Source organism: Tenrec ecaudatus, chromosome 6, assembly GCF_050624435.1.
Source record: "Tenrec ecaudatus isolate mTenEca1 chromosome 6, mTenEca1.hap1, whole genome shotgun sequence".
Taxonomy (NCBI): Eukaryota; Metazoa; Chordata; class Mammalia; order Afrosoricida; family Tenrecidae; genus Tenrec; species Tenrec ecaudatus.
The window spans coordinates 104096240-104121101 of NC_134535.1; the positions used below are offsets into that span (position 1 = coordinate 104096240).

Here is a 24862-nt window from a genome sequence, read left to right on the forward strand (position 1 = left end):
CTAGTGGGAGTATAGAGAATCTTCCTTCTTCTGTGATTTACATGCTTTATTCAGCAAACTGCTTTCCAGATTCATCTATGTTGATCAGGCTCATTTCTTTATGGTTAAAAAATATCCATTACATGCAAATGGCTTATCCATTCATCCATTAATGGACATTTAGGTTGTTTCCATCATTTTGCTATTATAATGCTTTAATAAACATAGGTATGCATGTCTATTCATGTCACTGCTATTAATATATTTTAGTATATGCCATAGGTTCCCAAACTTATTTGGCTTACCACCACCCCTTTGATAAAAAAAAAAAAACCCCAAACACTCAGGACCCTCCTCCCTCCACCACCACCAACTCCTCTGGCAATGAAAAACTTCTATACCATAGTCCACAATCCATGATAAAGTGTAGGTTTCTGCTTTTGCAGTCCCACTGGATTGTTCCAGTGCCTCTCATGAGGTGATGTCACCCACTTCAGAAAACCTATATACCTAGGGGTGGGATTATGAAATATTTATATTTCTAGCTTTAAGCACCATGTTGTATCCTATAGTAGCTGTACCATTTCACAAACCAACTAGCAAGGTATGTGTTCAGATTATTGCTCTCACACCTACAGAACTTAAACTCTGATAGCAGCAGGGTGCTGCACATATAGCTCAGAAATTTGGGGGGAAAAAATCCAGACTCATGAGATAGAACCAGTTTCAGTGTGGGACACATTTCATATTTAGCTTGCCAGTGGAGATTATCAGTGGATTCAGGAGATCCAGGAATTAGATGAGTAATCATAATCGAAAGTGCTGACACAAATGCAAATAACAAGTAGAGTTGAAATAGAAAATAATATTGCCATGATATAATAAATATGTTCTCAGCAATAAAGATTAAAAAATAAAACCAGCATATCCAAAGATATTTATACTTTATACTTAATATACAAAAAATATACTTCATAGTGATGACAAACAAATTAAGGACAAAGATAAAAAAAGGTAAGGGATAATAGCTCAGAATATGATGTCCTAGAAGAGGAAAAGGTTTACATAAACATGACCTACTCTCTCATTTTTGTAAATAAAACAGAAATTCTCACATTTGGCCCAACTGAAATTATTTGATAAAGGGAGAAAAGATCAAAATTGTCAAGGATTTAATTTTGCTTGGGTCCACAATTAATGCTCATGGAAGCAGCAGTCAAGAAAATCAAATGACAGCAGAGGTGGGTGGTGAAATAGTGGTGCCCTGGAGGCAGAGTGAGTTATTCATTGGGCTGCACACTGCGAGACCAGCAGTTCAAACCTATAACCTGCTCTGCAGGAGAAACAAATCAAAATGATGAACCACACTGGGTAAATATGTTGTACAAGATTTCTTTAAAATACTCAAAAGCAAGGACCTTATTTTGAGGACTAAGGAGAGCTGGACCCAAGCAATGGGATTTTCCATTGCCTCAATTGCATGTGAAAGTTGGACAATGAATAAAGAATATGAAAGTGAATCATTTTAACTATGGAGCTGGTGAAGAACTGTAGAGCCAGGATACTCCTTAGAAGTAAAGATGGCAAAACTTCACCTCACATCCAAGGCTGCTCATGGCCCCTGGGATTGGCAGATATAACATAGGCAAAAAGTCAAATCCAAACACTGGAGGTCATTGAATCAGATGCAGGATCCAGAAGTAGCAAAAGGCAAGCAAGCTTTCCACATCTATTTACATAGGCAGTAGGTTACACACCCAAAAAATCTCCTTCCAATTGCATCAGGGTGATTGCCTAAGGAAAGGGGTTGCTCTCCATCCCAATCTTAAAGCTGCTTTGCTGCTTACAGGACATCCCATTATGGAGCTGACTACCATTGTGTTAAATCACATCACAGAATTACCAAGCTTTAACGGCCCAACCATTGAGAATCCTGGTACAGCCAAGTTGACACCAAACCCAACTACCACAACTCTCGATGAGATGACACAGTGCCAGCAACAAGAGGTTCAAGGATAACATCAGTTAGGAGGATGGTGCGGGACCAGGCAGCTTCTGTTTTGTTATGTTTAGGACAGAGATGGGTCAGAACCAACTTGATGACACCTGATTAAGAAGCTCTCATTCAGCCAACGCAACCCTTCTTCAGTTTTCTAAAAGCAACAGTGGGAAAGTTCCCCTGCTGAGAGCTCCAAATTTATATAATATCACCTCTAAAGGTATTAAAAGGATACCAAACTAAATAAATATCCCATAGCTCACCCACATTTATCACTTCTCTAGCTCAAATGATATTATAATTAGTAAAAGGATTCTAGAAACATGACTAATAAAGACAGAAATTTGTTACAACAGTATACGTTTAATTATAACGAATGTAATATTTACCTCAAAAAATTTCCTTCAGATAATAAAAATGGTATGATGGCTTAAAGCTGATTCATTCGCACTTTGCAAGCTGATTTATCAAGAGTGAGAACAGATTACTAACATAACTTAAAATGTTAGCCCACACCCTGATGCTTAATGCTTTTTGTAAGGTTGGTTAAGGCTGGCTTCAGTAGCTGATAATTGATCACTGAAACAGTTCTTTCCTCAGTCACATGGGATCTCGTGGCACTATGAGTCTGGAAGAGACTGGCTGTGGGTCCCACTTCGGGTCTTCAGCTGTGACTGTGCAATATCAGCAAGGGCACTTTGTATCTTTTCCAGAAGTATGTCTCCTCGATAAACAACGTCCTCCAGGCACGTAGCAGCTTCGTGGTTTTCTTCTTCTAGCTTATATAAGCTAGCAGCCTGGATGACGAAACAAAGGAAAATATCTTTCCAAGAATGAACACAGGAGAGTAGCAACAACCAAAATGACATGAAAATGCAGAACTATTTATTTTTATTTATTTCAAATTATTATTGTAAGTTAATACATGTCATTCCACAGTTCAATCACATGGAGCAGAATTGTACAATTGCTACCACAATAAGTTTCCAAACATCCTTTTTCTTTCTGGACTCCTTGACATCATCTCCCTTTTACCCTGCCACCAGTACTGTACCCTCTACCCCCCAAAACCTTTATTTTATTTGCTGTCTATTCATCAATTCTGGGTTTCATGCACCAAGAAACAGAAAAACACATAGCACAACTTCAAAAGGGTGACCTCCAGTGATGTAGTAACACTTCTGACACACACCCTACTATGAATGAACAAAAACAAAGAAACAGAAAATGTTTAAAACAAGATCAGGTCCAGCATGCCTCAGAAGGGGAGAACTATTTATTTTTAAATCTAGATAAATTTTCTGTCATTATGGATAGACTTTTCAGAAGATATATATATATAAAAGCTTATTTTAAGGGTATCTTTTAAAAGTTTTCTATTAATTGCTTCTTAGTAACAGATTTTCAATTAGAGATCTATGGATGCTTATTTGTGATTCCTTTTCATACTGCTTTGGGCTGCTTTCATACTACTGTTTCAGTCACGGTCAGAATGTCATTTTATTAATTCTCTGGCTAAAAGAAAAGTGAGGCACGCAAGATATTTTCTTATAATGATTGGGCAAATACATGTGTACGAATCCTGTACACGTGTTCATATATGAAACTGGCACAGCAGAACCCCTTTGAAAGCCAATGCTTTGACTGGACCTTTTTGAAGGCACTCTTAACAAGACTAAGACAAATCTTCTTATATATAAATACAAACATGAGCCATAAAATGTTCATGAAAAACTTCTATTACCTTTTAATTTTTCCATACTTTTTTTAAAGATCATTTTATTTGGGGCTCTTATAACAATACATACATACATAAATTGCAACAAGCATATTTGTACATATGTTGCCATCATTTTCTAAACATTTACTTTCTACTTGAGCCCTTAGTATCAGCAACTCTTTTTTCCCTTCCCCCCCTCCGATCCCTTAATAAATTATTATTTTCGTACCTTACACCAACCACTGTCTCCCTTTACCCATGTTTCTGTTGTTTGTCCCCCCTCGGGGGAGGGGGTAGAGGGTTGTTGCCCTCCCCAACATTCCTCGTATCACTAATCTCATTTCTGTTCCAGAGGGGTTTATCTGATCTGGATTCTGCGTGTTGTGAGTTCCTATTGGTACCAATGTACATGCTCCAGTCTTACCCAGAACTGAAAGGCAGGACTAAAGTCATGATAGTGGAGGGTGAGGAAGCCTCAAAGAACCAGAGGAATGTTGTGTGTTTCATTGGTGCTATACTGAGCCCTGGTTGACTCATCCCTTACTTGTGGCCCTTCTAGGAGGGGATGTCCTATGGTCTACAGATGGGTTTTGGGTCTCTGCTCCAATCCCCTTGTTCTCAATAATTTTTTTTTGTTTATTTGTTGTACCAGTTACCCGATCCCATCAATACCTCATAATCACACAGGCAGGTGTGTTCCTTCCATGTGAACTTGCTGCTTCTCTGCTGGATGGCCACTTCTTTAACTTCAAGCCTTTACACCCTAGACACTGTATCTTTTTTTTCCCTCAGTTCAAGTTTAATACAATTACAAAAGATCAATGGGCTTATGCCCCACTACTAGTACATGATACACATCAGGCCCTGCCCAAAACAGCTCAGGGTCATTTTCACTGGGGTGTAGAAAGACTGCCCCTCCCCAGTCCCTACAAAAAATGCCTATCATATTATCAAATACCAAGTTCTCAGTAGAATCTAAGGCCTTATGTTTGAAACACGAAGAATACAAAAGAGGTTTTGTTTGTTTTTCTCAAGGCTACTCATTACTGCCTAGCACTGAAATGGTCCAGTGCTCACTTCTGCTTGGCGAAATACTCTCTGCTCTTCTGGACATCAGGCTTGACAGTATCGCTGCCAGGCTTCCAACCAGCTGGACACACTTTTCCATGTTTATCCGTGACCTGGAAGGCCTGAACCGGTCTTAAAGTCTCATCCACGGAGCGGCCCACAGGGAGGTCATTTACAGTGATCTGCCTAAGAATTCTTTTGTCATCAATGATGAAGAGGCCCCGAAATGAGATGCCTTCATCCACCTTTAAGACCCAATAGTCCTGACCAATAGTGCACTTGGGATCTGATACCAAAGGAATGTTCATAGGCCCTAGGCCTCCTTCTTTCTTGGGTGTGTTGATCCAAGCCAGATGGCAGAAGTGAGAATCCACAGAAACACCAATCACTTGGCAGTTGAGTTTCTTAAATTCTTCTGCCCTGTCACTGAAAGCAATGATCTCTGTGAGCACACAACGGTGAAGTCAAGAGAGTAAAAAAAGAACACTACGTATTTTCCTTTGTAGTCAGTCAGGCTGTTATCTTTGAACTGACCATCAGGCATAACAGCTGTAGCTTTGAAGTTGGGGGCAGGGTGCCCAATTTTGGCAGTTCCTGAAAACATCGTGTTAACAGCAGGGGCGCCTACAGGAGAATGCACCCGTAGTCACCAGCCAAGAAGAGCATCGACACTCTATCTTTTGAAAGCCGGACACCATCAACTTTCTTCATTGCATTTGCTTATGCAATCATTTTGTCTTCAGCCATAGTGTCAGGAGGGTGAGCATCACAGAATTCCAGTTTGTTGGAATAAAGTGTTCTTGTTTTGAGGGAGGACTTGAATAGAGGTCCAAAATCCCACTTCCTCAATGTATTTCCACATAAATATATGTATACAGGCCAATAACTCTATTTTTATGAATCAATATATTTATATATGTGCACCCCTATGTTTATAGCTCTATCCACAGCTTTGCTTCCTAGATCTTTTCTCTGTCCATGAAGTTTTTGAAGCCTGCTCATGTATTAGTATGCATACACAAACATATACATAAGAAGGAGCTTCAAAAAGTATTTGAAAAAGTGGGATTAAAGGGCAATGGCATCCTTCCATGAAGTTTTTAAAGCCACCTTATATACATATGTACATAAAAATGTTACTATAAATTTATAAAAACCTTATCAAACAAAAATATGAAATGTGAGCATCGTTTCTCAACACATCCTACTAGTTCTTTATACGCCTGAAGATAGTGCTCCTATCTCTGTAACACTTTCCAGAAGAAATCTGTGCTCTTTGATTCATACCTCACCAAAATGAGTTTTGGTATCAAGGCACTCACACTGTTCTTTTAAATAATGTAATGGGCAACAAACAGTATAAAGAGACAAGATCAGGGCTACTGGGTAGAAAGAACAAGTATCCCCAATGAAATTCTTGTAGGCCATCCATCCCTTAGTACTCCTGAACAAAGAGCAAGAGAGTCGTCACAATGGAAAACAACTCCTATGCAATGAAATCTTTTTCTCACCAGTGTAGTTTTCCATTTTCTTAAGACACATTCCTACTAAGTCCTCAAGATTTCCCAGTGTTCTTTGTGAAAATTTACCCTTGGAATCAACATACAATCTCATTACATTCTGAATTGACTTCTCTGCCTTGAACTGACCTGGCACAGCAGATCCCCCTGGAAGGCACTGTTTGACTAGACTTTTTGCAGGCACTCTAATTAGACTAAGACAAGCATATTACTGAGAAACTTGCCTGTAGCCATCCACTGATCACAGAGACGTGTTTAAACACATTTTGTATAAAATAAACTCATGTGTGTATGAACTGGAATCTTAGTAACAACCTTTTGAACATACCCTCATCACAAAACTCATTTTCATTTTATTATTATTATTATTTAATCATTTTATTGGGGCTCGTACAACTCTTATCACAATCTACACATACATACATACATTGTGTCAAGCATATTTGTACATTTGTTGCCATCATCATTCTCAAAACATTTTCTTTCTACTTGAGCCCTTGGTATCAGCTCATTTTTCCCCTCCCTCCCCGCTCTCCCATCCCTCATAAAACTCATTTTAAAATTTAATCTTAAAGTAACATTGAATACAACAGAAAGTACTAAATCTAGCTCCTTTAATTCACAATTCTCTACAACTAATAAAACTCTTAAGAGGAAAGGGATTTTTACCTGTAGAGCAGCTGTGGATTCTTCACTGGGTAAGGAATCTATCAAAACATCTATATCTTTGGCGGTTCTGGCAATCAGCGCTGCAAAGAGCTGGGCATATTCTAGAGAAAAAAATAAAATAGAAACATATAACATTTTCTGAATCAGGCTTCTAATGATTTCTTAAGGTCCCACAAGTAAATGCAGCTAAATTCTACCAGTCCTCCTAAAAATGAACGACAATCTGACATTTCAAATGAACAGAATTAGAAGATACTATGTGAGTTAACGCAATTAACCTTTATGACAAATAAAATTTACAGTAATATTCTCAAATATTTTTAGAAAAAGAACTATAATAAGCCGAGTTAAAGTATTGCCAGAAACAGAGTCAAACTGAGAAATTTTGTCAGTGAAACGAAACAAAGCAAACACAACCAATTTACCTTCTGTAGGATTGGCTGGCTGATCTTTGTTAATTGCTGTCTGAATATTACTGAAAGAGGCAGGAGGACCACATTGCTGCAATACTCCGATGGCATTGCAAAACTGATCTGCAAGCTTGAAGCCAAAGAAAAGAACTCCTGGTTAGAAAGAATTTATCAGTTCAAAAATTGTATCAATAATGCAAATGACAGTATTTCTATAATAATGATCTCTGAACAAAAGAATAAAATTGAAAGTGGTTTTCAATAAGATAGTAATTATTAACAACAATTAAATCTCATTCACTCAAAGGCACTAAGTTTGACATAAATGCAGTTAAATTGTTTATCAAGTAAATGTTTTTCCAAGAGTAAAAAAGAAATACAAAATGATCCTTTTCTTCTGTAGAACAAGAAATATATGTCAATATATATTGCAAGCAACAAGGAACTTTTGTGTTAATGGAGAGTAAGAGTAGAAGTTTGGCAAACAAATCGAAGTATATCTCCTGGGTCAATAAAAAGTGTGAGAGAAAATACATGTTTCCTTTTCTGAGACCAGACAAATTACAAAGGTAAAGAAAGCATCAGGAGAAAAAGGCTGCTTGAGTATGCACCACAAGTATTTGGAAATGTATTCACCATGAAAATACATGTTAAATTCCTGGAGCTCTATTCCTTAAAGCAGCTCTGAAGGAAGTCAAGAATACCAATTCCTTACTAAACCCTAAAAAACACCTCCCTGCTAGTCCTCATCTCAATCCCTAATTTCCAATCAATGAATAACATTTCCAGTGAATTTTTCTGCTATTATTTCCATTACAAAATGTAAAGTCAACTCTTCCTAAAATCGGTTTCTTCTGCTTAATGTTTAATTTGTATCGAGTGTCTCCTAGTCAGCCTGTAGAGCAATTCAAATCTGTGGATTATTACAAATCTTTCCTTCCTTTTTCAATATCATGATTACTGCTGCCTTGCAAGGAGACGAAGGAGGCTTTCTACTCCTGTAACAGGGACCCTTCTATGGTGGCCTATAGGGTAGAAAAGGCTGGAATAAACTTGAAGGCAGTGAGTTTGTTTTGGTTGTTATCTCAGTTCAACTAATTCTCTCGCATCAGAACTAAAACCCCATTGCCAGCCCTCTCAAAACAGCCTGTTTTCTAACACAATGATTTTATCTTGCGCAAAAAATTTGAGTTCCCTATCTCATGGTCTTCAAGATAAAATTCCAACTCCTCAAAGCTATTTGTAAATTTTCAATAAGTTAACTCAGTTTATTTTCTGCTACTTCTTCATATTTACCTGACTAGTCAAAAATTCATTTGTTCACTAGTCAAAAATTCGTTTTGTTTTGTTTTTTTCAAAGCTTTGCTCAAGACTTTATGGGAGCAGTATAAACCTGGATTCTAATACTATCCCATCTGAAATTGTTTCTTGCATTTTAGATTGGAAGCATTCTTCTTTCAGAGTTGTGAGGAAAAGAAAACACCAAAAACCAAACCCAATGTCATTGTCATTAAGTTGCTTCTAACTCATTGTGATTTTTGTAGGGCTTCTGAGTCTTTAATTCTTTATAGGAACAGAGAGCCTCATATTACTCCCTTGGACTTGGTGGGTTTGAACCGCTGACCTTGTAGTTATTAATGCATTGTTTAAACACCACACCACCAGGGCTCCTTATAGAAAATCCACAAATTCAACATAGTAGTTATCTGCTCCATCTTTCAAAAGCTTTCAAGACCCATTTAATTCACTTATTCAACTAAAGTCAACTACAGGAATGTGTCACATAACATCTGTTCGGGATGTCTCACGCCCCACAGCACCTAAGGCCCATCACATACACGTCTATGAGCTGGGGCACCCAGGTGTCTTGAAGACCAGCTCACCAGATCCTTGTCTTGAGAATTGGAGGCCTACCTCTGCCTAGCTATGAGCTGCTTAGAAGCTACTTAGTATGCAGATGAAGGCATAGGTCCAGATTCTCAATCCTTGTCCCCTCTGCAGCTTCTGGGACTCAGTACATTCAATCCTTGTGTTTTGCTTAGTGTGGTGCCATCATAGTGCTAAAGGGAAAGGTATTTACCCAGAGGCCATGGCTCAGTTGTCTTTGGCTTCCATGGCCGGCACTATCCCCCCCTTGGCTGGTCTGACAGACAAGGTGACCTTCTCTCTGGCTGGCTTAGTAAAAGAAGGTGTGACATCCAGGCCCCGAGGGCACACCCAAGGCATTAGCAGTGGGAGCTGGCAGGGCACACCCACCACACAGTAGCATACAACAACCCTCTCCCTCATCCTACAGATACAGGGGCTCATAATAAAGCACATAACTGTTTCCCAGAATGTATCCCGGAGAGGAAGCTGTATGGCCGGATCAATACCAGACCGGCTTCTAGCAGCAAGTGACCTTGAATCTCCCACACACACCTGCGGAGCTGACCAGAGCAGGCTAATGGCCCGCCTTATTCTCAACCCACCACTCTGCATCCGGCACAGCCCGTTTGGCTCAGTGCCCGCTTTGTTCTCGGCCTGCCGCTCTGGACCCCGCAAGAATACACCCGGAACTAGGAAGACACCGTACATTCCAAAAACCCAGACATACCTGTATCTACCAATCCCTGACTACTTTACCTTATATGGACTCAAGACAGCCCAGTCACATGTTCTCTGGCCATATAAGTACCACCCCTGTAGCCTGGGATCGCGACTCCCTCCCGGACGTGGTACCTCGCCCAGGCTGGGTTTTTCTCCCCAATAAATCCTGCTTGCTCTCATTCAACTGACTTGGTCTCTGGCACCTCTTGACTACCTTACAGAAGTAATACAAACTTGTACGGCATTTTATACACACAGACCACTATACAGACGCAGGGAAAGAGAGCAAGACATTCACAGAATTTTCAGTCTACAGAGAGTAAAAGAAATATGAACAATATTACATAAATTACAAATCAAAAGTAAGAGAAAGGTTAAGTTGATTCACTATATTGAGCTCATATCACTCTATATTCCAATTTCCCTCGCACTTACACAGGCAAACCTTACTTTCTGTGCTTCACTGATTCTGGCTTAAAAAAAACAAACACGAAGGTCCTGGGGTTACCTCAATCTATTGGTTCCATTTTCTGAACACATGTGCTCACTTCTCATCTCTATGTCACAGTAATACCCTCAATCTCCATTTTCACGAATACTGCAAATTTATAGATTAAAGAAGAGTGTAAATCTTATGCACTAGGATAGCAAAAAAATTCGTGTGACTGCTTTACTGCAAGACTCATTTTCTTGGGGTGGTGCAGACCTGAACCCACAATACCTGAGGTATGCCTGTAGCCACAGCAATGGATCCATTACAACTCCCTAACCACACAGTGGTTTTACATCAGTTACATGTCTCTTGAGGGTGACAGCCTTCTAATCAGATTTTAGCTGCTCTGAGCAGATGCTCTCTGTAAACATTACAGTGTGTATACAGAGTGAACACTCACACTGATTATGGTAACTGAGGTAGTTAGTTTATTGTGCCAACATGACCGATAAGCACATGTGGGGTTAATTAAAGGCTGGAGAGATAAATGGCTCAGTGAGACTCGCCTTTCTAGTTCTCGGGTCTCTTGCTTTCTGATGGAAGGACCAGGGTACAGCTGCCTTAGCCAGTTCCCTGCTTTAGCTGGCAAGGCTCACTTCCTGCAAGACATCCCTGAGGAGAAGCCACATGGACCTACCCTGAGGCAGCCCTAGGTGCTGGAGCAGCCGTGTAGAGACCCCTGCCAGTGCTGAGATGCTTACGCATTCACTGACTCAGCTTTCCTCCTGCGGTCGGCATCATTGTGTCTGTTTTGTGAGATGGAGAAGGATTTTGTGGATTGGTGTTGGACACATGGGTTAATGTTGGGCTTGTGGGCTTGGGCAGCACTGGATTGAGATGTTTTCTTGATGCTCATTTGACCTTTATATAAAACTCTCTCTTATACATGAGTTTCTGTGGATTTGTTTCTTTAAAGTACCCAGACTAGCACAGTAACGTAACATATACGCTTTCCTTAAAAATCCTATTACTGGCATACCTAACCTCAAATTCAATTTGACTTTATTATTCTTCCAGATGCATGATATGTATGAATATGCAAAAACAACCCTAAAATAGTATCTTCAACCAGCAGCATTAAAATTTGATTTTGTGAAACCTCAAAAGAATATTGCTACAAGAGGTTGGCAGGCAGTCCAACCAAGCCATAGCAAAGTAGCATATATCTCTGTGAATTCTCAATATTTAGGAACTGACCCCTCAGTCTTAAATCATTCACACAGAGAACAGATCAGTTTCTTACAAAGACACCCCTACTCTCTAAGTTACAAAGATGGTAGCATTACAAATGGTAGCACTAAGAAAAAACTAACAAAGGAAGAGGCTTTCCCAACCAGCCTAATCTCTTTTGGTAGGTGTCTAGGGTAGTAAATTACAAGCAGATGAAATTTTTTAAAAATTTATAAATATCAAGGGTTCATGAGAGAGGAAAGGTAGGAGGGGGGAAAAATGAGGAGCTGCTATCAAGGGCTCAAGTAGAAAGAAAATGTTTTGAAAATGATGATGGTAACGTGCAAATGTGCTTGACACAATGGGTGTATATATGGATTGTAATAAGAGCTGTAAGAGACCTCAATAAAATGATTTTTTTTAATTACAACCAGAATGCTAATGAGAAATATTATAGGACTTCAAGAAGTTGGTGCAAAAACGGATTAAAAGATAGTCAATTTTTCCATGAACTTTTTGAAGCCCCCTTGTGTAACTATCAATTAGCAACTATTTAATTCCCAGTGGTAATAAGTGTATGCATCCTTTGACATAGTTCATATGAAAAATAGTAATAACTCAGCAGGATTAAAATAGGGTATTTACTTGCAAGGTGACCTTTAATAGGCAACAGGTTTATTGGAAGAAATACTTAAATGGAAAGATGTATTTTGATCAAAGGAGCCCTAGGAGGGCAATGGCTCAGTGCTCAGGTGCTAACTAAAAGGGTGGCATTTTGAACCCCACCTCTGCGAGGGAAATAAATAACCCCACAGGGCAGTTCTATTCAGTCATATGGGGTCACTTGATAAGTTGGAATCAACTTAAGGCACAACACATACTTTGTGAAGGGATTGGAAGATTCAATAACACAAAGATACTGATCAGTTCTGCCCCCAAAGATTTATAAATCCGGTGTAACAAAAGTCCCTATAGGTTGTACCTTTACTTTCTATATTGAAATTTAATAAATTGATTCCAAAATTTATATAGAAGTACCAAGGGCCAAGTGCTAAGATAAAGTGGCACAGCTGCTGCAACAATGGGCTCTAACAAGAACTGTAAGTATGGTGCAGGACCACGCATTGTTTCTTTCATTCTGTTGTGCATAATTTCAACGAGTCAAAAACAACTCTCGTACCTAACAACAAGGGCCAATACTGACCAACGTACAATTAAAGAACAAAACTAGAGGAAGCGCTCTGCTATATATTAAGATTTATTAGGAAGGTATACTGGGTAAGGCAGTACATTATTATTCAGAGATCAAGACTGAAGGTTCAGAAAAAGTCCCAAGAAAAAATCATGCATATTTGAACACACAATATGACAATACTTCTGAACCTAATAGGTAACAATTTGGAGAAAATGTGAAAGTGGATCCCAATCTCCTACAAAAAATAATTTCAGGTGGGTTAATATCTAAGTATAAAAGTGGATTAATATCAAAGTAAGTTTCAGCTAACACTCTTAAGAAAATACACTTATAAAGTTGGAATCAGAATTTCTTAATGCTTTTTTGTGGCAGTTACATAATTTTCTGTCAACTTGTGAAGGGCTGGAATCTAGCCTGTCAATCAGGTCACACCTCATTTGGAGGTGCCATGGAGATAAATAGCTCACTGGAGGTCATATACACACAGACTCCTGCTTCTCATCCCCATCGGATTAAGTGACTGTGTCTCTGATGGGAGCCCTGGTGGCACTGTGGGTTAGATACTAGCCCTAAGGTCCCAGGTTGCTAGCCCTAAGGTCCCAGGTTCAAACCCACATCTTGGGAGTAAGGTGAAGCTGTCTGCTCTCATAAAGAGCAGTTCTCCTGTGTCCTACAGGGTGACTAGGCGTCACAGTGGGCGACAGTGGGCGACAGTGTGGCGGGCTCTATGCTACGAGGACAAGAGGGAAAGGATGAGGGAAAGGTCCTGTGCCCTTAAAAAGGAACTAGGAAAAGCACAACTTTTTCGCCATCTTCCCAACGCCTGCCCCGCCCCCTTCCCTCCCGCAAGCTAAAATGAGGCGAAGAAATGCTCGTGGTTAAAATGAATTAAAGACACAATATTCAAGCAAGCGGGCTCACACCCATGTGGGTCTGAATTCACACGGAAAACAAAATAAAACAAAAACTCTACTCCCCTTCCCCCAAAGAAGGCCCACCTACAACACCAACAAGACAATTCCTGTCACCGAGAGCACGACAGGACTGAGAGGTCACAGCACGGCGTACAACTGAGAGGCTCCGCTCCGCTCCTCAGGCGGCGCGAGCGCGGCTCTCCGGCCTCTCGCACGGGCGGCGCGCGCGGCCCCACACCTCCCCGAGTTCGCGGCCGGCCTTCTCGCCGCCCCATCGCTTTTTTGTGGCGCCTTGACTCTGTCCACTCCCCTACTTCCGTGTTTTTGTCTCTTAGGCTCCAGTTTTACCCTAGCGTTATCCTAGGAACGAGGACAGCACATCGATCGGGTGAAATTACTCACCGAATTGACGGCGTCTTGCAGTTGTGTGAGCCGATCCGCCATGTTTCTCCCTCACGTAAAAAGTACGCGAAAGTAATTCTTCGTGCGCGATTGGGTGGCTCTGGGACACGTCGTGACCAATCACAGGGCTGCATTTCTGAAAGGGGTGGGATCAGAAGTAATCAGCCTGTGGAGAAGGGAGAGACTCGGCGGGGGCCTACTGTATTGAAAGTGACGGGCCGTGGAGGAGGAGCCGGAAGCGGGGCCGAGGGGGCGGGCCCGGAGGTGGGCGGGGCCGCGCGAGCGGGAGGACCCGTTGTGCTTGTGGTCTTAGCTCTCTGTACTGGGCGGTAGCGCAGATTCAAACGCTCTAGCTGCTTGGTAGGAGACACTTGAGCCCGTCTGCCCACCTAGGGATTTCACATCCTGAAAAACCCTGTGGAGCTCTGCTCTGCCCTAGAGACACTACGAGCTGGGATGGAATCGTCTTGACAGTTGTGGGATTGCTGGAGGGAAAACCGGGTAGGGCGTCTTTTGAGAAATTTGGGAGCGGACCAGGAGCCTGGATTCTGCATTTTTCAGTGATTTCTCTTACCCCCTCCATGTGCTCTTAGTTAAGGAACTAGATCGAAATACAATAAATTAAATTTTTTTAAGTCTGAATTAAAATTCACTAAGCAATGCGTAAGCTCCGATTTAGGATTCCTCTTCTCTTACTTTTGGGCATGGAGGTGCTTACCCAAGTGGGTGCCTTTCAGCCACTTGCATGAGAAAGATGGGGTAGTATGTAAGGATTACAGGCTTGGGAACCCTAGAGCACAGGTCTACTTTATGCTATGGGTTGGTATGTGTTGAAATCAACACAAGGAGTATTTTTTTGTTGTTGTTAACAACCTACTGCATCACGTGTCCCTGCCGCGGCGCCCCCCCCCCCCCCCCCCCCCCGCCTTAGTTTCTGAGGCAGTGGGTGGTGGTTAGATCAGAATTGTCTTTAGGAGGTAGTTTGTTCCCAGGTCTAAAAGCTACCGGCTCAGCAAGGCTCCTAGAAAGGTTTGTCAGAAAGAGTTTTACCTCACCCCTGCCCTGCTCATGTGTGTTCTGCTGGGTTGACCTTGTAGGGCAGAGTAGAACCACCCATAGGGTTTCCTAAGCCGTCATATTTACCATAGCAGACCACCAGATTTTCTACATAGCTGCTGCCAGGTTCAAACAGCTAGCCTTTGGTTAGTGGTGTCTCCAAATGCTCCTTACATTCCAGTAGTTCCTCAGATAGAGACCTCAGGTTGAAGTCCAGCCAGCTCTGCCTGGTTCTTAGGGATCTTCATAATCTGGGTCCAGCTCACAGGTCCAACTCCCTTCCAGTTTGAAATAACCCTGTGTCAGCCAGCATCCCTTAACTTGTGACTTTCTTTGGCTTTGTTAACCATTTTTAAGGCCATGTACCCTTTAAAACCCATAAAGGCTAGAGATACTTTCTCCAGACCAGACTGTCAACATTTTGCACAAAGTCATAAAGTATTTTATTAATGCAGAGGTTCTCAACCTGTGGGTTGTGACCCCTTTGGGAATCGAACCACTCTTTCACAGGGGTTGCCAGATTCATAACAGTACCAAAATTACAGTTATGAAGTAGCAACGAAAATAATTTTATGGTTGGGGGAGTCACCACAACATGTCGAGCTGAATTAAAGGGTCGCACCATGAGGAAGGTTGAGAACTACTGATTAATGTCTTGAAGTCATAGACTCGAGAAATAACTTGGATTTAGTCCGAATAATCAAATACAGTCTTCACGAGTCTAGCTCAGGGCTAGCAGCATGATTGACATTTTAGGCTGGAGGATTCTTTGTTGTGGGTTGCTGTTCTGTGACTTGCAGAATGCAACCTCTCTATTCTCTACCCATAAGATGCCAGTAGCAGCCATTGTCCCAGTTATGATAAGCAAAAATATCAGATATCTCCAGATATTACCAGATGCTTCCTGTTGTTAGATTGTCAAGTTGGTTTGAACTCACATTAAAACAAAACATTGCTCAGTCCTTCACCATCTTCACAATTGTGATTTTTTTCCTAAGACTGAAAATCTTTTTTTTACTTTCTCAATTTAATGACATTATTTATTTTTTATTTTTACTCTTCTTTTTTAAAATTATTTTATTAGGGGCTCATACAACTCTTATCACAATCCATACATACATCAATTGTGGAAAGCGCATTTGTACATTCATTGCCCTCATCATTCTCAAAACATTTACTCTCCATTTAAGCCCCTGGCATCAGCTCCTCATTTTCCCCTCCCTCCCCACTCTCATGAACAGTTGATAATTTATAAGTTATTATTTTGTCATATCTTGCATTGTCTGACATCTCCCTTCACCCACTTTTCTATTGTCTGTCCCCTAGGTAGGAGGTTATATGTAGTTCCTAGTAATCGGTTCTGCCTTTCCATCCAACTCTCCCTCCACCCTCCCGGTATTGCCACTCTCACTACTGGTCCTGAAGGGATCATCCACCCTGGATTCCCTGTGTTTCTAGTTCCTATCTGTACCAGTGTACATCCTCTGATCTAGCCAGGTTTGTGAGGTAGAATTGGGATCATGATAGTGCAGGGAGGAAGCATGTAGGCACTAGAGGAAAGTTGTGTTTCATCATTGCTACATTGCACCCTGAATGGCTTACCTCCCTGAGCCCCTTCTGTAAGGGGATGTCCAGTGGCCTACAAATGGGCTGTGGGTCTCCACTCTGCACTACCCCCCTCATTCACAATGATATGATTTTTTATTCTGATGATGCCTGATGATCCCTTTGACACCTTGTGATCGCACAGGCTGGTGTGCTTCTTCCATGTGGGCTTTGTTGCTTCTAAGCAAGATGGCCTCTTGTTTACCTTCAAGCGTTAAGACCCCAGATGCTGTGTCTTTTGATAGCTGAGCACCATCAGCTTTCTTCGCCACATTTGCTTATTCACCCACTTTGTCTTCAGTGATTGTGTCGGGAAGGTGAGCATCATAGAATGCCAATTTAATAGAAGAAAGTATTCTTGCATTGAGGCAGTACTTGAATGTAGGCCCAATGTCCTTCTGCTACCTTAATACTAAACCTATAAATATATGCATATAGATCTATTTCCCCATCCTCATATATATATACATATGTACATGCCTTTATTTAAACGTCTATAAATGCCCTTTGCCTCCTACCTCTTTCCTCTATTTCCTTTGACTTTCCTCTTGCCCCACTATCATGCTCAGACTTCATTTGGGTTTCAGTAATTCCTCTTGGTTACATTGCCCTTGATCATGCCCTACCAGGTCTCCTTCACCCTCCTCACCACCAATTTGGATCACTTGTTGTTCCCTTGTCCCTGGGTTTGTTAATACCACTACCTTTCCCCCCACTTCCTCCTTTCCCACTGAGGTAGTAAGTTTATTGTGCCAGCCTATCCAATAAACACATGTGGGATTAATTGAAGGGCAGAAAGATGAATGACTTGGCAAGCCTCGCCTTTCTTGTATCTCGCTCTTTGATCATCGGACCAGTGTGTGGCTGCCTTGCTTGTTCTGTGCTTCAATTTGCAAGGTACACTACCTATAGGATACCTAACCTGTGGACTGTGTCGCTGTAATTTGAGGTTCCTTCAAGACCTGCTTCGCCACATAATTGGAATGTACAGCTCTTGAGCTTGGGACTGACTGTTGGTGACCTGCCTTGCTGTTTTCTGCCTGTGCTCTGATAGCCAGAATTCTCTCTACAGAGGACTACCTGGCGGCCCTCAAGCCTTGAAGGACTGCCAGTTTCTTTGTACTGCTTTATAATTTAACAGTTCATTTCTTGTATTATATGTTTATCTATCTGTATATAATTTAACTGTTCATTTCTTGTGTTATATATCTATCTATATAAACATATATATAATTATTAGCAATCTGATTTTGTCTCTCTAGAGAACCCTGTCTAATACACCTATGTCCCCCCAGAACTGTTGGTCCCATTGTTTTCTTCTCCAGGTTGTTCATCCAGTTTATCTCATCTAGACACACCTGCAGAGATAATAACATGCACAAAAACAAGACAGAGCAAAACCAAGCAACAATATACAACAAAACAACAACAATCCAATGACAAAAAAAAACAAAACTCAACAAGAAAGAAAAGCTTGTAGTTAGTTCAAGTACTGCTTGTTGGCCTTTGAGAGTATTTTCCAGTCCAATATGTTGGGGCACCAAGCCCTGGCCCCAAAGTCCACCTTCAGCATTCCCTGGGTACCTCACCGCTCCATTCTCTTACTGATCTGTTGTACCCCCTTAGTGTTTTGCCTTGGTGTGGTGGGATTAGATTGGCACACTTCCCACACTGTGTCTCCAGTGTTTTCCCTTGTAGGGCTAAGGGTCAGTGAGGGACGTTTTGTCTCATCGTGGGGCTAGCCATGTGGTCCTCTCTGTGGACTGGCTGCTCTGAGTGGGAACATCATCCTCACGGCCTGGTGGGCCAGGATGTGCTCCATTCTCTCCTTCTCATTCTTCTTCTGTTCCTGTGTGCCCCAATCAGATATGTCTCTCTCCCAGAGCTGCAGATTCAGTGCCACCCGCTGAAGTAAATTCTGGGGGAAGGGGCAGGTGTCCACGTAATTGTTGTGATCTTTGAGCCAATGTTATAACCACTGCATCAATCCAACTCCTTGAGGATCTTCCTCTTTTACTGGTGCCTCTCCAGTTTACCACACAGGAAGTCCTTCTCCAGGGATTGGGCTCTCCTGATAACATGTCTGTTAGTCTGGGTTGACTAGAGAAACAAATTCATAGACACACATGCATATAAGAAAGAGCTTTATATATAAGAGCTATTGAATATTGAGATAACATCCCAGCCTAGTCCAGATCAAGCCATAAATCCAATATTAGCCCATATGTCCAATACCAATTTATAAATTCCTTTTCAGACTCACAAAACACATGCAATGATACTAATGCAGGACGATGACAAGCCAGTGGGTGGAAAGTCTTGTGGATCCAGTCGCAGTAGAAGCATCTCAGTGCTGGCAGGGGTCTGCACATGACTTCTCCAGCTCCGAGGCGCTGGCTGCCATCAGAGTAGCTTCATGTGTCTTGTCAGTAGAGAATGTCTGAGAGAGAGAGAGCATATGCCCTGCCTCCAACAAGCTATTTTATCTCCTTAGCATCTCCAAATGAGGTCATCAAATTGCAATCTGATTGACAGGCTAAACTCCACCCTTTCACTCTTAAACCTCAAATTGACAACAGATTATGTAACTACCCAATGTCCAAAGTACATGAAATGAAGTCTCACCATTCTTGCCTCTAAGAGCATTTGGCTGTATTTCTTCCAAGACAGATCTCTGTTTTTCTAGCAGTCTATGGTATTTTCAGTATTCTTTGCCAACACTTTTTTTCAAATTCATCGATTCTTCTTCCATTTTGTTTACTCAATGTCCAACTTTCACATGCCTATGATTGTTAATACCACGGTTTCTGTCAGGTGCACCTATGTCTTAGTTAATGTTATTAATATCACATGCAAGTAAAATTTTGCTGCAGGTCATTCAACAATGGTTGCAGCTGTACATTGATCGGAAGCTGCCCGAAATTCAAGGCACACTTCGAAGAGGATGTGAAGAGTGCTATCATTGCTGATGTCAGATGAATCTTGCTCAAAGCACAGAATACCAGAAAGGTGCTTACTTGTGTTTATTGACTATGCAAAGGCATTCGACTTTGTGGATAACAACCAACTATGGATAGATAGCATTCAGCAGAATGGGAAATCTAGAACACATGTTCCTGCAGAACATGTACAAGAAGCTGTCGTACACACAGAACAATGGAGTACTGCATGGTTTAAAATCAGGAGAGGTGAATCAGAGCCAATAACATTGAGTACAGAAATGAAGAAAATGTTCTCAAATTTATTGTGATGACTGTATAACTTTTAAATATATTCAAATCACTGAATTGTATGGTGTGTGAATTGTGTCAATAAAATTGTTAAAAATTCAGGAAAGGTGTGCATAAGGATTGTATCTTCTCATTTATTTAGTGTGTATGCTGAGCAAAAAATCCAAGGAGTTGAACTTTATAAAGAAGGCAGCATCAGGATTAGAAGAAGGCTAATGAACAGCCTTTAATATGCAGATGACACAATCTTGTTTGGTAAAAGCAAGGAGGACTTGAAGTACATGCTGATGAAGATCAAGGACAGCAGCCTTCTGTATGGATTTAAATTTAATATAAAAACAAGAAACCCAAAAGTCTCACAACTGGAAGAATAGAAAATTAGGATAATTGGAGAAAATACTGAAGTTGTCAAGAATTTTGTTTTACTTGGATCCACAGTCAATGCATCAGTCCAGAAACCAAATGACTGCACTGGGTACATCTCAAGATCTCTTTAAAGTGTTGAAGAGCAAGGATGTCACCTTAGGAATTAAGGTAGACCGAGCAAGAACTAGCACCTTGGAACAGAGCATTTTGCTCCTCTCTCAGAATGAATGGAGACCTGAAAGCAGACAGACGCTCATGCCCAAGAAAAGCAGAATTTCATCCAACACTTCTCTCATGTGCTCAAAGTGCTGACCGAAGATGAGCTGGGGCACACAGAAATGCGAGGTGCCGTTGCCTGGCTCAGGATGGTCCTGGAGTACAATGTCCTTGGAGGCAAGTAAACTGAGATTTGATGGTGGTGGCTGTATTCCAGGAGCTGGTGGAGCCCAGGAAGCAGGATGCTGAGTCTGCAGCAGCCCGTAGGCTGGTGTGTCAAGTTGCTCCAAGCTTGCGTCCTGGTACTGGATGACATAATGGGTTCATCCTCACCCACCAAGGGCAGCCCTTCTGGTACCAGAAGCCAGGCATAGGTCTGGATGCCAACAATGATGCCAGGCGGCTGGAATCCTGTGTCTACCACCTGCTGAACTCTCTCTACTGCCCGGGGCAGTCCTATTACCCTGAAACTGCTCTAGCTCTTCCTGGAGGGTTCCTACCTGACTGAGATGGGACAGGCCTTGGATATCATCACTGCCCGCCCCCACCCCAGGGCAATGTGGATCTGGCAGATTCACTGAAAAGAGGTACAAATCCATTGTCAAGTACAACAGCTTTCTACTCCTTTTGCCTCCCTGTAGCTGCTACCGTGATAGGGAGGAGCATGCCAATGCCAAGCAGATCCTGCTGGAGATGGGCGAGTTAATTCAGTTCCAGGATGGTTACCTGGACCTCTTTGTTGACCCGTGTGATGGGCAAGGTTGGCACTGACATGCGGGACAACAAATACAGCTGGCTGGTGGTTCAGTGCCTGTAGTGAGGCTCTCTGGAGCAGCGCTGGGTCCTGCAGGAGAATTACAGGCAGAAGGAAGCAGAGAAGATGGCGCGGATGAAGGCAATGGACGAAGAGGTGGAGCTGCTGGCGTGTTCAAGCAGTATGAGGAAGCCAGCTTCTGCAGCCTCATGAATCTCATTGAGCAGTACGCTGTCCCATGGCCACCCTCCATCTTCCTGGGGCTAGCACACAAGATCTACAAGTGGCAAAAGTGACCTGGAGCTTGAGAGGGCAGATCTCAATAAATTATTGTTTAACCTTAAAAAAATAAAATAGAAAAATAGTAATAATATGGTGAGGCTGACTTAAGGTTGCCCCCTGGGGGAGGGGGCAAAATTACCCCAGTTGAGAACTATGTGTCTAGCACTTTATTCTTTTTTTTTCTTAGCATTTAATTCATACTTTACCCACCTCATAACTTATCTTCCTCTATTTAATTCATATTCCACACTTTTAAGTTTTACTTGTTTCATGTGAGCTGCTGAATTGCTAGAGGCCCCATACCCTTTTTCCTTTCCATATTGACAACTTTTTAAAATGTCTATATTGACTGTTTTCCATATTCCATGCTTTTTAAATGTATTGCTATGAAATCTTTCATAACCTTCTCTTGCCTCTCCTTTTGAACTATATGTTTTTTCCCCAAAACCAATGGCCTGGCATAATTATTAGTTGTTAACATCTTCCTGCAGAAGTATAAATATTAAGGAAGGAAACAGATGTTTTCCAGCTCAAGTTCAGTTGATCAGATGGTGGTGAGTTTTAAACTCTGTATGACAGATTGCTAGTGAACCTAGGTAAATGCTGTGTTCCACCACATGGGCTCCTCCTTACATACCCAGCTTGGTTCTTCTCCATTGTCTTCTCTTAAAGTTGTACCGGTTCTTATTACCAATTTTTATTCAGATCCACTAGGGAATGGGGTGACTTTGCTTGTTTCTGGGCCAGGAATCTCTTGACCCTGAAAGTCTGATGAGAAGACATTGTGAAGATGGAAGGCAATTGTCCTCAGGGTGGTAAAGAAATGAGAGCTGGATTATATGATTTTAAGAGAAAAGCCAAGTGCTATCTATCTCTGACCTGTTAATCACATAATCTTAGTATTTCCTTTTAAACTTTATATTACTGAAAGTCTCAAATAAGCAAGAGAACTCCAAAACTGAGGCAGTGGTGTGACAGAAATGGCTTCTGTAGACCTAAATTGAACTTCATTTGGAATCAAACTGGAGCTTGGCCAAAAACCTCTGTTTCTGCTGCTGTGAAAAGTCAATTCAGCTTCTTGTAAATTTTCAGTTGTTTGGAATTCAAAGGGAGCATGTGTCAAGATTTTAGCTTGTGTGAGGAATGTTTATTAAAAGCTCTTTGTCCAGAGTGTTTACATCTGCTTGGTTCATATAGAATGTTTGGTCAGCATGTCCCAGGAAGCTAGAAACTAGAGATGATAATGTTAGGGATTGTAGTTTAATAACTCCCTTTAACTTTTTGTCAGGTAATCCTCCTCTGTCTGTGAACAAACAACCTTCTGTTTACTGCCCCCCCCCCAAATCTCTCTTTTGAAAGTTGGAACACTATAGTACCTCCTTTGTATCTTCCAATTTGTTAAGCACTCACCTTTTACTCAGCATACTTTGTTTTTACTTTGTACAGAGTGTGGTACAGTGAATTATTTCATATGACTTTTCTAGCCATAGTCTTTGTAACTCTCACCAAATAATTGGGCACATGCAAATAAGATGTACGGAACCCTGAGGGTTTGGTCAGTTTGACATCCCACTAGGTTTAAAATGAGCCATCTCAGAAGGATCTCATTATCATCAAGAAAGATGAGTGGAGGATGTATGTCTTTTGGACTCTGAATTCCCTGCATGTGGAACCTCTTCAATCCAGGAGACAGAGGACTGTGAGCCAGAGATGTGGTAGACAAGCCAAGAGCACAAAACAGAGTGGCAGGTTTCTTGGCCGACAAAGTAAGACAACCGAGTGCCTTTAGGCAGGAAGCTCACTTGTGGTGTGGGTTGCCTCCAGACACTAAACTGGAGGAGCTAGGTTTGCTGACCCATAGAGCTATAGTTGAGCACCTAAGGTTTTTGGTGGAGTGGTGTGACCTTTGGGCATTTATTTCCAGTTCCCAAAGAACTTCATACTTAAGTAGGGCACATGGCTGAGATACAACTAGAGAAAGACATGCCTACAGGCACAACTGAGGACAGGCTGTCCTCTCAACACGAACTATATCCTAAGCATTTCTGATCCAGAATTTTAACCTACTATGTTCCAGAGCAAACCCATAATTATGATTATGTGAACTATGTGGTATTGCAATATGTGTGTAAAAGAGAGCTTTATATCAACGAGTAATTGTATGTTAAGAAAACATTCCCATCCCAGTCCAGATCAAGTCCATAAGTGCAATATTAGCCCATATGTCTAATACCAATCTATAAATTCCTCTTCAGACTCACAAAAAACATGCAATTATACCGGATGTAGAAAGTGCGTGTAAAGTTTTGTGGATCCAGTGGCAGTGGAACCATGTCAGCACTGGCAGGGGTCTCCGTGTGGCTCCTCCAGTTCCAGGGCTCTGGATCCATTGTCAGCAGGAAGACCAAGCAAAGTCTGTCTGACCTCCAGTGGGGTATTTATCTCCATAGCGCCTCCAAGTGAGGTCATCAAGCTGCAATCTGATTGATAGGTCAAATCCCACCCCTTCACTCTTAATAGTCTCAAGTTGACACTAGATCATGTAACTACCACAAAAGGACCAAATGAAACACACAAACAAAACTCTGCCATTGAGTCAGTTCTGATTCATAGTGATCCTATAGGACAGTGGTTCTCAACTTTCCTAATGCCGCGACTATTTAATACAGTTCCCTCAACCATAAAATTATTTTTGTTGCTACTTCACAACTGTCATTTTGCTACTGGTATGAATCGGGCAACCCCTGTAAAAGGGTCCTTCGACCCCCAAAGGTGGAGAGCCGCTGGTCTAGGGGCTTTCAACTATGACTGGTGACTTTGACCCCACTATGGCCATGGTCATCAAGGACACACCTACCCAAGCTTCTAAAGCAGACTGCACTTCCTTGGCCTGGTTGCAGGAGGGGAAGTAATCAGCTCATTCCTACTTACCAGAAGGACTTCAATGGATGCTTAATTGGATTAGGGAGATCAGTGGGCAGGTAGAGTAAGAGAAAGAGGCCAGCTAGTGGAAAGCATTGGTGTGGCAGGATATCAGGAAGGGTGATCTCAACAGCCTAGGGCAATCTCATTTTAAACCTGCAGGCCTACCACCCCTAGGCTGATTCTCAACTTCAGCGACATCAAACCCAACACTTGTTACTGACTTTGCAAGCTACTTCCTTGTACGTGCTCAGCAAGACCAACCCAGGGGGAGAACAGGATGAGACCTGAGAAATAGGACCA

At 41.7% G+C, this 24862-nt stretch overlaps 1 protein-coding gene and 2 pseudogenes across 1 annotated transcript; 1 reads left to right on the plus strand and 2 right to left on the minus strand.

The window, feature by feature from the left end:
• Nucleotides 1-906: 906 nt before the first annotated feature.
• Nucleotides 907-14207, minus strand: MED21 (mediator complex subunit 21). The gene is made up of 4 exons (XM_075551951.1): nucleotides 14129-14207; nucleotides 7381-7495; nucleotides 6956-7056; nucleotides 907-2775 (listed from the first exon to the last, which is right to left on the minus strand). Exons 1-4 carry the CDS (start codon nucleotides 14168-14170, stop codon nucleotides 2599-2601), a joined length of 435 nt encoding a protein of 144 aa, XP_075408066.1. The 5' UTR covers nucleotides 14171-14207; the 3' UTR covers nucleotides 907-2598.
• LOC142450240 (peroxiredoxin-1 pseudogene) lies at nucleotides 2786-6756 on the minus strand (annotated as a pseudogene).
• A 6405-nt stretch (nucleotides 14208-20612) lies between the features above and the next one.
• LOC142451129 (farnesyl pyrophosphate synthase pseudogene) lies at nucleotides 20613-21651 on the plus strand (annotated as a pseudogene).
• The last annotated feature ends 3211 nt before the right edge of the window (nucleotides 21652-24862 follow it).

What these genes read in the sequence shown, in the direction of transcription:
- MED21 (XM_075551951.1), bottom strand. Translation starts at nt 14,170, where the DNA reads ATGGCGGATCGGCTCACACAACTGCAAGACGCCGTCAATTCG. An exon ending in TGCAAGACGCCGTCAATTCG is followed by an intron (nt 7,496 to 14,128) that starts GTGAGTAATTTC and finishes TTTGGCTTCAAG; the next exon opens with CTTGCAGATCAGTTTTGCAA. An exon ending in AATCCACAGCTGCTCTACAG is followed by an intron (nt 2,776 to 6,955) that starts GTAAAAATCCCT and finishes TTCGTCATCCAG; the next exon opens with GCTGCTAGCTTATATAAGCT.